The sequence below is a fragment of the Rhinoderma darwinii genome, chromosome 9, assembly GCF_050947455.1.
Source record: "Rhinoderma darwinii isolate aRhiDar2 chromosome 9, aRhiDar2.hap1, whole genome shotgun sequence".
Taxonomy (NCBI): Eukaryota; Metazoa; Chordata; class Amphibia; order Anura; family Rhinodermatidae; genus Rhinoderma; species Rhinoderma darwinii.
Genome location: NC_134695.1, coordinates 74,763,246 through 74,777,583, shown reverse-complemented (window position 1 = coordinate 74,777,583; position 14,338 = coordinate 74,763,246). Strand labels below are relative to the sequence as shown.

General features: G+C 47.6%; 2 protein-coding genes across 4 annotated transcripts in view; both read right to left on the bottom strand.

Moving 5' to 3' along the window:
- Nucleotides 1-2,986, bottom strand: part of STK33 (serine/threonine kinase 33) — a 41,697-nt gene extending 38,711 nt beyond the window's left edge. The window contains exon 1 of the mRNA XM_075838187.1: nt 2,805-2,986. The gene's annotated coding sequence lies outside the window, so the exon portion shown is untranslated. The remainder of the gene's footprint in view (nt 1-2,804) is intronic.
- Nucleotides 2,987-12,861: 9,875 nt separating this feature from the next.
- The window catches only part of TRIM66 (tripartite motif containing 66), a 62,664-nt gene continuing 61,187 nt past the window's right edge, over nt 12,862-14,338 (bottom strand). For all 3 annotated transcript variants that reach the window (XM_075838184.1, XM_075838186.1, XM_075838185.1), the window contains exon 19: nt 12,862-13,873. In XM_075838184.1, the coding sequence (XP_075694299.1) occupies nt 13,619-13,873 (255 nt within the window). In that variant the 3' untranslated portion in view covers nt 12,862-13,618. The remainder of the gene's footprint in view (nt 13,874-14,338) is intronic.

Genomic DNA, 14,338 nt, shown 5'->3' with positions numbered 1-14,338 from the left:
CACCAATATATACGGGACCATGTCCCCCTACTGTACGAGCTGCCGCTGCCCTATAATGGACACCCCTGACCACACCAATATATATGGGACCATGTCCCCCTACTGTACGAGCTGCCGCTGCTCTATAATAGACACCCCTGACCACATGGCCGCTCCATTATATAAGGGACCATGTCCCCCTACTGTTCAACCTGCTGCTGCCCTATAGAGGATGCCCCTCACCCATATACGCGGCCGCTCCATTATATATGGGACCATGTCCCCCTACTGTAAATTATAAGTAAAAACCACTAAGGATTTCCGTACGAGGCCACACAAGGCCCCATTCACATCGTGTTTGTGCCATCCGTCGTGCGTATACGTTTTTTTAAAAGGTATTGAAACGTGCAGCTCGGCGAGTACATGGACTAGAACGGGTCAAACCTAGACCAAAACCCCGTCCGTTTTGCCGATGTTTATCATGATTTACGTTGGGATATGGATTTTTGAAATGACTGAAAAGCGGAGACGGCTGCGCAATTCTGTACTTCAAAGAAGGTAAACGCGACGTAATATTTTTTTTAGCATTGATCTCAATGGACGACATTTCAATTGTAACGCTGTACGTTTGTATCCGTTTATACGCAGTGAATCTATCAGTTTTTGGTTTGTTTCTTTTTCGATCAGTGTTCACTTAAAAAAACAACATTTTTTGGGGGTAAAAACGGACAGAAACGTATACCGAGTTATGAGTATACGCCAAGTGTAAACGCGATAAAAAAAAAACAGACAAACAGAAAACGGTCCACGTTGGTATACATTTTCAATGGTCCACGTTTTTATAGAAAAACGTTTACGCTGGGCGGACAGCACAAACGCAATGTGAACGGGGACTAACCAAAACGCCGAGACGACACCTAATATTTTGGGATATCGTTGCGGAGATTATTTGACACGTGTCGGCATTTCTCACGTGTCCCGTTCACACATGGCGGTTATTTCTTTTCACGTCCTGATGTCCTGCGGTAACACAACCACAATGAAAACCATCAGCAAGAAGGGATACTGCAGTGTGGCTCCCGGAGACCTGGCTCCTGACTCTCCCCCCGTGATGTGGTGGACGTCGAAATAACATGGGGGACGCAGCAGCGTTAGGCTGTGTTCACACCTGCGTTGGCGTGTCCCGTTGTTCTGCTTCATCAGAGGAGCAGAACAAGGGAATAATGGAACCGTTCCGCTGCACCAGAGCGTTGTCCCATCCCCTGAATAGCGTTCACATCAGCAGTGTCCCTAACCCTCCTGCACGCAACCGTGAGCGCCGCCCGAGTCCCACCCGTGACCCGTGGAAAGATCGGACACGTCCTAATCTGTCCGCGGATCGGAGAGTCGGGTCCGTGAAAAACACCCCGAGTGGCAGTCAGACGTGCGCGATGGGACTTATGAAGCGGCGACCACCCCCGGAACGTTGCGCTCCCGCTTCTATTCAGTTCGTTATTTTCTCGGTCGTCTTTTGTCGTTATAATGTTTATTCTGCGAATTATAAATAAAAAATAAAAAGTAACTTTTTGACCAAACGCCGGGGTCCGGTCCATGCGGTCACTTCAGCGCCCGTTCACATCAACGTTCCGGTTCCGTTCAACTTTTCTGTAAGAGGAACCGATGACCGCGAAGCGCAGCTTCCGTCTGCATGACCATCGACTGCGACGCGAACGCTTCTCTTTTATTTGGTTTCCATTTGTTTCCGTTCTGAAAAGCGTCAACAAAACGGAAACCTTGCGGAACGGAGAAAAACGGAAACCATTTGCATCGGAAGCGTTACCATCGAAATCAACGGTACTGTAGACGGAAGCTGCGGCTCGTAGGTTTCCCGGACAGAACTGAACGCGGAAGTGAACCGGCTCTGAGCCTCACCATAATTAACCCCATCATGATCACTACTATTAACCGCCTCGCGCCTCACAGCAGAAAACGGAGGGGCTTTTTTTTTTTGTGGAGCTTTTCATATTATTTTGGTATCAATAAATCGCAACACTACGCGGAGCATCGGTATCCAAAGCCTGGTATCGTGACCGCCCGCGCCTGATCTGCGTCTGGTGATGAAATATTACCGGACAGGGCGCGATAGACAGGCGGCGGCCCCCGGTATCACTAGAGCGACAGAGACCGCCACACAAGAAGGCAGAACTCGTCCCTACTGTCACTGGAACGTACCGGAAACCGCCACATGTCACCGCTCCGTCACCGTGCGGCCACATTATAGACTTTGGGGTCCATTTCTAAATAGCGCGGTGAGAACGTGACCCTCTTTCTGATGAAAATGGTGAGAAATTCAGAACAATGGCCTTTATATATTTGGCGCAGCTTTCGTCATACTAGACACTCGTGGTTGTCGTACACACTGGTCAGTATTGGCGATAATGAATATGGCGCAGGAATCGCTGTTTAGCCACGCCCCCTTAATAAATCTTTTTTCAAATCGGTCGTACATGTCGCCTGACGTCTAATAAATATGGCGCTCAGAACATTTCATTTGATACATAAATCCCTGTTTCTTCACCACTTATCTCTGCTTGCTGTCAATGAACTAAACACACTTGTAGCCCTGTTATTAGCTCGGGGTCTTCCTCACAGTCTATATGTATACTGCCCCGGACATGGGTGATCAGGGGGTCGGCTCCACCTGCACCCCGGCGACCCCCATCTCACCTCCTGCAGATCACGTGGTCCACTCTGGCTGCTGCCACTCTGGTTGCCATGACAACCACACAACTCAGCCTTCGCGGCCTGTGCCCGGCTCTACACTGCCCGCTCTAGCCCCCGCTTACCGTCAGCTCACCCGGGAAAGGAGTGGGGAGCAGGCCGGACACCCGTTTTCTTTCGCTGCGCCCGAACACTTGTTAAAACTTTCTAGCCATCAGCCGGGGAGAGAAGTTCAAGTACGGGACGCGGGATGGCACAAACTTCCCCCAATGGCGCTACTAAGGCGGGACTTGCAGCGTCATCTCTCCAATCACTGGCCAGGACTTGAGGATGTGAGAGGTGAGGCAGCCAATCCGGAGCGGAGGGGCGGGGCTGGTGCCGCTGACTGGAGCGATAGTGAGTGAGAGGAGCCCGGAGTCTCCGCGCCATATTCTATAATAGGAGGGTGAGTCATAAATTATCCGCACTCCGGCCGCACTGTCTGATCAGCGCTTTCCGCACGAGGTGGCTGTCTCCCCGGTCACTGCTGTGTCTGTTGCTACGTCTGTTTACTTGTGACTTTGGTGCGATAAACAATGGCGGCCCCCCTTGTGATGCGCAGGAAAGAAGAGCAGCGCGCGGTGATCCGGCTCTTGTGGTCTGAGGGGGCGTCTGGTGCCGATATTTATCGAAGACTTAGTGCGCAGTATGGAGGAAGCGTCTTGTCGCGCAGAAGTGTGTACGAATGGATCGAGAAGTTCAAGGGAGGTCGAACGCGTGTCCGCCACGAAGAAGGAGCCGGACGCCCGTCCACGTCCACGACGGATGACAACATTGAGCGCGCACAGGAACTCATTCTGTCGGATAGACAAGTGTCCGTGGATGACGTGGCGAATCATTTACAAATCAGCCACGGCTCCGCCCACGCCATCATCCACGACAGACTCGGGTTTCGAAACGTTTGTACGAGATGGGAACAGAAACGACTCACGGAACAGCGAGAACCCGAGCGACCGGACACCTGCGAACTGCGACCGGACACCTGCGAACTGCGACCGGACACCTGCGAACAAAATGTGGAGCGACCCAACACCTGCGAACTGCGATCGGACACCTGCGAACCCGAGCGACCGGACACCTGCGAACTGCGACCGGACATGTGCGAACAAAATGTGGAGCGACGCTGTGCGGAAGGTGAAAGTTACTTACAAAGTCCATAGAAAAGCTGAAAAATGAAGAATTGTCTAATCTGAAAGATGATTAAAATTAATTCTACAACAGACTGACGAGAATTTATAACTCACCCTCATATATGAAATATCCCATTATAATGCAGAACCTCATAATACGCACCTCAGCTGCTGCAGAACCTCATAATACGCACCTCAGCTGCTGCAGAACCTCATAATACACACCTCAGCTGCTGCAGAACATCATAATACACACCTCAGCTGCTGCAGTACCTCGTAATACACATCTCAGCTGCTGCAGAACCTCATAATACACACCAGCTGCTGCAGGACTTCATAACACACCTCAGCTGCTGCAGAACCTCATAATACACACCAGCTGCTGCAGAACCTCATAATACACACAGCTGCTGCAGTACCTCATAATACACATCTCAGCTGCTGCAGAACCTCAATACACACAGCTGCTGCAGTACCTCATAATACACATCTCAGCTGCTGCAGAACCTCATAATACACACCAGCTGCTGCAGGACTTCATAACACACCTCAGCTGCTGCAGAACCTCATAATACACACCAGCTGCTGCAGGACTTCATAACACACCTCAGCTGCTGTAGAACCTCATAATACACACCAGCTGCTGCAGAACCTCATAATACACACCTCAGCTGCTGCAGAACCTCATAATACACATCTCAGCTGCTGCAGAACCTCATAATACACACCAGCTGCTGCAGGACTTCATAACACACCTCAGCTGCTGCAGAACCTCATAATACACACCTCAGCTGCTGCAGAACCTCATAATACACACCTCAGCTGCTGCAGAACCTCATAATACACATCTCAGCTGCTGCAGAACCTCATAATACACATCTGAGCTGCTGCAGAACTTCATAGCTCAGTTGTACTACATTTCGGGAGTATGGGGACTCAGAACTGCAGCATGTGGTGATCTGGCGGTCGGAGGTTTCTGGAACGTTCCTGTGACGGGAGGGATGAGATCTTTTTCTTTGCTGCAGTCGCTGGTTGTGTGATCGTCTCTGTCTATAATGCCGTGTCACTCAGAATATGGTAAAACCGGGGGTCCGCCGTCCATCTGTCACACCTCACGCCCCTCATCAGGCTCTATGGCCAATATAATCCCCCATTTAGTTCAATACTTCCCACATAAATCCATATGCAATGAGCTCCCCCTTGTGGTGACTGCAGGCAGCCAGAGTTTTATCATTTACTGAGTGAAGAGAAGGGAAGCACGGGACTTGCGTCTCTATGTGTGTGAAAACCCTAAAAAGAAGCGTCAGGAAATTATGATGGACGTACGACATTTATCAGAGTGCTTAGCGTGTGCGTCACGATCTCGTGCATGTGGAACGTAGTTATCCCTCTGCACAATATAACAACACTGAGAGAAGAAAGTGTGAGGGCAACCAAACTAGAAGAGAAAGAAATGATGAAGCTGCCAAACCAACCAATACAGTGTGATGCTGCCCTCTAGTGACCAGATGCAGACATTAACAGTGTGATGCTGCCCTCTAGTGACCAGATGCAGACATTAACAGTGCGATGCTGCCCTCTAGTGACCAGATGCAGACATTAACAGTGCGATGCTGCCCTCTAGTGACCAGATGCAGACATTAACAGTGTGATGCTGCCCTCTAGTGACCAGATGCAGACATTAACAGTGCGATGCTGCCCTCTAGTGACCAGATGCAGACATTAACAGTGCGATGCTGCCCTCTAGTGACCAGATGCAGACATTAACAGTGCGATGCTGCCCTCTAGTGACCAGATGCTCGCATTAAAGAGGCCCTGTCTCCTATATAATGTGCTCGGCGCTGTAATGTAGGTGACAGCAGTGTTTTTTATTTAGAAAAACAATAAATTTTCAACAAGTTATGACCTATTTTTGCTTTATGCAGTGTCACTATGTGCTGAGTACATGAATGGAGAGAAGTGCATGGTGCTGATTGGTCACTGACTGGTTACTGATTGGTCGGCGTCATACACTCCTCTGTACAACGCCCACTTGGTCAAAAGTAAAAACACGCCCAGTTGGGCATTAAGAAAGTCATTAGCATAAATGTAAAATTGCTCATAACTTGGTGAAAATTGATAGTTTTTCTAAATAAAAACCACTGCTGTTCTCTACATTACAGCGCCGATCACATCATGTAGGAGACGGGACACTTATAATGTGGTGACAGCCTGTTTATTACTAGGACCACTGTTCTCTACATTACAGCGCCGATCACATCATGTAGGAGACGGGACACTTCTAATCTGGTGACAGCCGCTTTAACAATGCAATATTTTATTACAGTGCAGTCCCGTTATTATGACCACCTCCTACTTTCCACGTCGGCAGCGCGTAGCCCATGAAGTGATGTGTCAGGGGCTTGGTGGGTATATAAGGGGTGCGGTAGTCTGATCACAGATCACTCGTCATGGGTAACGGGCGATTTATCAGAGTTGGGGCTGATTATCGGCTTTCGGTCCGGGGTTGAGTATTTCTCACAGCGCAGTTTGTGAAGGGAGGTCAATGTAGAAAAAAAAGGGGTAGCCAGGTTAGAGATGGGTCAGACTATATTGGTGGGGGGAGAAACGGACGGTGGGGGGAGGACTAGGCAACAAGATAAGGAGATCCATTTGTTACAAAACAGCAGTGAAAATAAAAATGCCCAAATAATGTCAAATAATCACATTTCTGATAATGAAATTGAAACATTTAAAGGCAAGTTAAAATGTATTTTCACAAATGCCAGAAGTCTAGCAAGCAAAATGGGGGAGCTGGAGGCCTTGGTACTGGAGGAACATATAGATATAGTTGGTGTTGCTGAAACATGGCCGGACTCTTCACATGACTGGGCTGTAAATCCACAGGGTTTTACACTGTTTCGGAAAGACAGGGCGAATAGGGAAGGCGGTGGGGTATGTCTGTATGTGACAAGTGATATGAAGGTGGTGGTGTATGTCTGTATGTGAGAAGTGATATGAAGGTGATGTATGTCTATATGTGAGAAGTGATATGAAGGTGATGTATGTCTATATGTGAGAAGTGATATGAAGGTGATGTATCTCTATGTGAGAAGTGATATGAAGGTGGTGATGTTTGTATGTTAGAAGTGATATGAAGGTGGTGGTGTATGTCTGTATGTGAGAAGTGATATGAAGGCGGTGGTGTATGTCTGTATGTGAGAAGTGATATGAAGGTGGTGGTGTATGTCTGTATGTGAGAAGTGATATGAAGGCGGTGGTATATGTCTGTATGTGAGAAGTGATATGAAGGTGGTGATGTATGTATGTGAGAAGTGATATGAAGGCGGTGGTGTATGTCTGTATGTGAGAAGTGATATGAAGGTGGTGATGTATGTCTGTATGTGAGAAGTGATATGAAAGCGGTGGTGTATGTCTGTATGTGAGAAGTGATATGAAGGTGGTGGTGTATGTCTGTATGTGAGAAGTGATATGAAGGTGATGTATGTCTGTATGAGAAGTGATATGAAGGCGGTGGTGTATGTCTGTATGTGAGAAGTGATATGAAGGCGGTGGTGTATGTCTGTATGCATATGAGAAGTGATATGAAGGCGGTGGTGTATGTCTGTATGCATATGAGAAGTGATATGAAGGCGGTGGTGTATGTCTGTATGTGAGAAGTGATATGAAGGCGGTGGTGTATGTCTGTATGTGAGAAGTGATATGAAGGCGGTGGTGTATGTCTGTATGTGAGAAGTGATATGAAGGCGGTGGTGTATGTCTGTATGTGAGAAGTGATATGAAGGTGGTGTGTATGTCTGTATGTGAGAAGTGATATGAAGGCGGTGGTGTATGTCTGTATGTGAGAAGTGATATGAAGGCGGTGGTGTATGTCTGTATGTGAGAAATAATATGAAGGCGGTGGTGTATGTCTGTATGTGAGAAGTAATATGAAGGTGGTGTATGTCTGTATGTGAGAAATGATATGGAGGTGGTGGTGTATGTCTATGTGAGAAGTGATATGAAGGCGAGTTTGAAAAAGACAATTGTGGGTGAAGACTGTGAGGAGGTTGAAACCTTGTGGGTGGAAATACAAAGGGAGGTAAACACTGAAAAAATTACTTTTGGTGTAATCTATAGACCCCCCAATATAACTGAGGAGATGGAAGTTCAGCTATATAAACAGATGGAGCGGGCTGCACAGGCGGGTACTGTAGTGATAATGGGAGATTTTAATTACAGGGATATTAATTGGCGTCATGGTTCGGCTTCAACTGCAAAGGGGAGACATTTCCTCAACCTGTTGCAGGGAAATTTTATGGGCCAGTTTGTGGAAGACCCGACTAGAGGTGAAGCTCTGTTGGATCTGGTCATTTCTAATAATGCAGATCTTGTTGGGAATGTCAATGTTCATGAAAACCTTGGTAAGGCTATGTTCACACGGAGTATTTTGGGGGAGGAATATCTGCCTCAAAATTCAGTTTGGAACTTTGAGGCAGATATTCCTCTCCCTGCACGCCGATTTTCGCGGCGATTATTGCGCCGTTTTTCGCCCGCGGCCATTGAGCGCCGCGGGCATAAAACAGCGAGAAAAACCCTTTCTCCTGCCTCCCATTGAAGTCAATGGGAGGTCAGAGGCGGAAGCGCCCGAAGATAGGGCATGACGCTTCTTTTTCCCGCGAGGCAGTTTTACTGCTCGCGGGAAAAAGACGCCGACGCCTCCCATTGAAATCAATGGGAGGCGTTCTCGGGCCGTTTTTGCCGAGTTTTGCGACGCGGTTTCCGCGTCAAAAAACTCGGCAAAATACCCCGTGTGAACATAGCCTAAGGCTATGTTCACACGGAGTATTTTGCAGGCAGAATTTCTGCCTCAAAATTCCGTTTGGAAGTTTGAGGCAGATCTTCCTCTCCCTGCACGCCGATTTTCGCTGCGTTTTTCGCCCGCGGCCATTGGGCGTTGCGGGCATAAAACGCAGCGAAATACGCTTTCTCTGCCTCCCATTGAAGTCAATGGGAGGTCAGAGGCGGAAACGCCCGAAGATAGGGCATGTCGCTTCTTTCTCCCGCGAGCCGGTTTTACCGCTCGCAGGAGAAAACCTCCCCCGCCTCCCATTGAAATCGACGGGAGGCATTTTCGGGCCGTTTTTGACAAGCTTTTTGGCGCGGTTTGCGCGTCAAAAAAACTCTGTGTGAACTTAGCCTAACAGTGATCACAATATAGTAATATTTTACCTATACTGTAAAAAACAAACGCAGGCTGGGAGGGCAAAAACATTTAATTTTAAGAAAGCCAATTTCCCCAGGATGAGGCGGCAATTCAGGATATAGACTAGGAAAAACTAATGTCATATAATGGGACAAATGATAAATGGGAGATTTTCAAATCTACTTTGGGTTATTATAGTGCAAAATTTATTCCTACAGGTAATAAGTATAAACGACTCAAATTAAACCCCACATGGCTTACACCTTCTGTGAAAGGGGCAATACATGACAAAAAAAGGGCATTTAAAAAATACAAATCTGAGGGTACAGCTGTAGCCTTTGTAAAATATAAAGAGCTTAATAAAATCTGTAAAAATGTAATAAAATCAGCAAAAATACAAAATGAAAGGCAGGTGGCCAAGGATAGTAAAACAAATCCCAAAAAATTCTTCAAGTATATAAATGCAAAAAAGCCCAGGTCTGAACATGTAGGACCCCTAGATAGTGGTAAGGCTTTATTCAGACGAACGGGAATTACGTCCGTGCAACGCGCGTGCTTTTCACGCGCGTCGCACGGACCTATATTAGTCTATGGGGCCGTGCGGACATGTGCGTGATTTTTACTCAGCGTGAGTCCGCTGAAAAAAAGTTACGACATGTCCGTTCTTTCAGCGTTTTGCGCGAGTCACGCACCCATGCTGCACGGAAGCAATTCCGTGGGACGCGCGTGATTCGCGCAACAGCTGTCAAAAGGATGAATGTAAACAGAAAAGCACCACGTGCTTTTCTGTTTACAAACATCCAAATGGAGTGTCATAATGATGGCGGCTGCGCGAAAAGCACACAGCCGCGCATGATATGCTGCTGCCACACGGAGCTTGTAAGTGGTTTTTGCGCGCGCAAAAACGCCATGCTCGTGTGAATCCAGCCTAATGGGGAGTTGGCCACAGGGGATTCAGCTCTGTATATACAACAGAAGAAGGAGCAGCTGATGTAGCCGGTGCCAGTGCTGAGGAGCTGATGTAGAAGGTGACAGTGCTGAGTAATTGATGTAGCCGGTGCCAGTGCTGTTAATATATCAGTTGATATAATGAATTGGATGAATGTAGATATGGTGCAAGCTAAATTAAATTAAATAAATGTGCACAAGGCTCCGGGACCAGATGGGTTACACCCTAGAGTTCTTAAAGAGCTTAGTTCAGTTATTTCTGTCCCCCTTTTCATAATATTCAGAGAATCTCTAGTGACTGGTATAGTGCCAAGGGACTGGCGCAGGGCAAATGTGGTGCCTATTTTCAAAAAGGGCTCTAGGTCTTCCCCGGGTAATTATAGGCCAGTAAGCTTAACATCCATCGTGGGGAAAATGTTTGAGGGGCTATTGAGGGACTATATACAGGATTATGTGACAAAAAATAGTATTGTAAGTGACGGCCAGCACGGTTTTACTAAGGACAGAAGTTGTCAAACTAACCTGATCTGTTTTTTATGAAGAGGTGAGCAGAAGCCTAGACAGAGGGGCCGCTGTGGATATAGTGTTTATATGAGAGGTGAGGAGAAGCCTAGACAGAGGGGCCGCTGTGGATATAGTGTTTATATGAGAGGTGAGGAGAAGCCTAGACAGAGGGGCCGCTGTGGATATAGTGTTTATATGAGGGGTGAGGAGAAGCCTAGACAGAGGGGCCGCCGTGGATATAATGATTATATGAGAGGTGAGGAGAAGTCTAGACAGAGGGGCCGCTGTGGATACAGTGTTTATATGAGGGGTGAGGAGAAGCCTAGACAGAGGGGCCGCCGTGGATATAATGATTATATGAGAGGTGAGGAGAAGCCTAGACAAAGGGGCCGCAAGTGAATTGCAAGTGGATTTAAACAAACTGAGTGTTTGGGCGTCCAGGTGGCAAATTAAGTTTAATGTAGATAAATGTAAAGTTATGCATCTGGGTATGAACAACCTGCAAGCATCATATGTCCTAGGGGGCGCTACACTGGGGGAGTCACTTGTTGAGAAGGATCTGGGTGTACTTGTAAATCATAAACTAAATAACAGCACAATGTCAATCAGCTGCTTCTAAAGCCAGCAAAATATTGTCGTGTATTATAGAGGCCTGGACTGGCGGGACAGGGATGTAATATTACCACTTTACAAAGCATTAGTGAGGCCTCATCTAGAATATGCAGTTCAGTTCTGGGCTCCAGTTCATAGAAAGGATGAAAAATACAAAGAAGAGCAACGAAGCTAATAAGGGGCGCGGGGAATCTAAGTTATGAGGAAAGATTAAAAGAATTAAACCTATTTAGCCTTGAAAAATACGACTAAGGGGGACATGATTAACTTATATAAATATATTAATGGCACATACAAAAATATGGTGAAATCCTGTTCCATGTAAAACCCCCTCAAAAAACAAGGGGGCACTCCCTCCGTCTGGAGAAAGAAAGGTTCAAGCTGCAGAGGCGACGTCTTCTTTACTGTGAGAACGGTGAATTTATGGAATAGTCACCGCAGGAGCCGTCACAGCAGGGACAGTAGACACCGCAGGAGCCGTCACAGCAGGGACAGTAGACACCGCAGGAGCCGTCACAGCAGGGACAGTAGACACCGCAGGAGCCGTCACAGCAGGGACAGGAGACACCACAGGAGCCGTCACAGCAGGGACAGTAGACACCGCAGGAGCCGTCACAGCAGGGACAGGAGACACCGCAGGAGCCGTCACAGCAGGGACAGGAGACACCGCAGGAGCCGTCACAGCAGGGACAGGAGACACCGCAGGAGCCGTCACAGCAGGGACAGTAGACACCGCAGGAGCCGTCACAGCAGGGACAGGAGATGCTGCAGAAAAGGGTTAGATAATTTCCTAGAACAAAAAAGTATTCGCTCCTGTGTGTAGAAATGTTTCCCTTCCCTTTCCCGTCCCTTTTCCCGTCCCTTGGTTGAACTTGATGGACATGTGGCTTATTTCAGCCTTACTAACTATATAACTATGTAACGGTTTGCGTGCTGCTGTGGTGACAGTGTATCGTGAGTGGGCAAATAGCACCATTGGGAATAACCGACGTGGAATCTGCGGAGCACCATGCGCCATTAATGTGAGAGGAGAACGTCGGCTATGAAGGTGTGCGAGGGGCGAATGACACTTACATGGAGCAGCTCACAGTGAAAATCAACCAGGCGGCGACCAGACGCGCATCTAATACAACAGCGAACCGACTGCGTATGGGGCTCCGGAGCCGACGGAGGTCACTGCTCCTATGTAACAAAGGTGCAGCGGAAAAAAAGGCTTCAATTTGCGCGGCCGTATCGGAATGGGACCCCCGATGATTGGTGAAGGGTCGTCTTCTCCGATGAGTCACGTTTTCTGCTTCATGGAACGGATGGACGTCGGCGCGTCAGGCGAGAAACATCAGAGAAAAACCCCCCGGCAGCCATTGCTGGAAGAACACGAGCCGGGGGCGGCAGATTCCGGAGTCCACCGACCAGCACCTTATTGATCACTCCCCGCCCGTCTACTGCTGTCCGGGCTGCACACGCCGGGTACTCTGGACTCCACTGTGCATGTATTAGTGTATGGTATATATGTATATTGTGTGTGTATTAGTGTATGTGTATATTGTGTATGTGTATATTGTGTGTGTGTGTATTTGTGTATGATGTATATGTGTATTAGTGTATGGTATATGTGTATATTGTATGTGTATATTAGTGTATGTGTATATTGTATGTGTATATTGTGTATGGTTTATATATATATTCATTGAACATTTGCAGACTGGATTTTAGTATTAGACTTTTTTTATGAACAGACAGAGGCAGATTTTTAATTATTGCGGTTTTATTGTCGCTTTGCAATCATTATCGGACGTCTGCTAAGACTTGCCATCATACAGAAGATTCTAGAGACTCCGATCACCAAGGAAATCTTTACCGACATTAAAAAGGTTAATAAAGAGAATTATGTTTAGGACCAACTTTACTTCACCTAATGTATTTAAAGGGCCACTAACCCTAAAATCACAGCCTATACAAGATCAGCAGCGGCGTTATAAGAGGCTGATATCAGTCACACGACGTGGGGGAGGGGAGGTGTCTGCACTTCATTGAAGAACATTACAGTCAGCGTCTCCCCAGCCAGCCTGTAATGGCTGATAACAGGGAACAATAGATTATATTCACCTACACAACAAATTGAGAAATGATAGACTGCAGGTTAGTGTCCCTTTAATAGTCACTTGGGATAAAGTTCCGTCTTATTTCATGGGAACCGGTCATCAGGTCCAGGGATATTAGTCCGCTGGACCCTCTTCTGTTCCTGCCTACACTAAACCTAATGTCAGGTCCCTTTAAGGCACTTTATGCTTCATCATCCGTAAGAAATGTAAAGGACACTTCCTCCTGTCACCGTTTTTTTGCATAGAAGTAAAAATGATTCTAAAAGGAAACTCCATCGTTATTCAGTCCGTCGCTTCTGTATAAGGTGGAGACGTCTCTCATGGCCGCGGAGTCGTCTTCCCGCTCCGCGTCTCCAGTGCCCGTCGTCCATGTGCGTAGGCCGATGCCAGTGTGACTGCGGGTCACGGCTCCGGGTCATCTAGCAGAGGTTGAAGTCTCTGGTCTTCTGGCTCACGGGGTGACGTCTCCTCCTCTTGGGCTGCACACAGTCTTGTCCATATTGCGGCCAATGGAAGGTTTTCAGATTCATGGGGCAGTCATCCGCCCCGATCTCCTCTGTCTCGGAGTCATCGTCTTGCGGAAAGGGGAACGCTCGGCCGGGATAAGTCTCTTTCAACATGTCCTCAAAACACAGCTCCAGGTTCCTTCCCGCCTCAGCGACCTCCGAGTCCTCCTGCGGGAATAAGGGACATGAAAAATAATTCCTGGTATGAATGGGATTGTGGGAGGAAACCAAATAAAGTGGCCATAAATCTATAACGAGACGCCTGTGATAAGACCCCCCCCCTTCATATCCAGACCAGGTTCCGGTGACAGATTTTCAATTCCACCAGACACCACATACACCAGCTTATTCTTCGAGACGATCACCACTATAGACTATTTTGATGCAATTTTACGATGTCTCGCTGTATATAAACCTCTTGTCGCAATCCGCCGTGCAATACAGCACTAGCGCTAGGTGGTTAACACCAAGCCATGAATGTACCGTGCGGGCGCAGGAGCGCTATGTTACAGAGGATACTCCGCTGCAACGACTGGGATCGGAGAGAACTCTGATCCCAGCCATTTAACCCCTTAGATGCCATGGTCATTGTTTACCACAAGATCTAAGCGGTTAGACCGGGGGAGGGGGGAT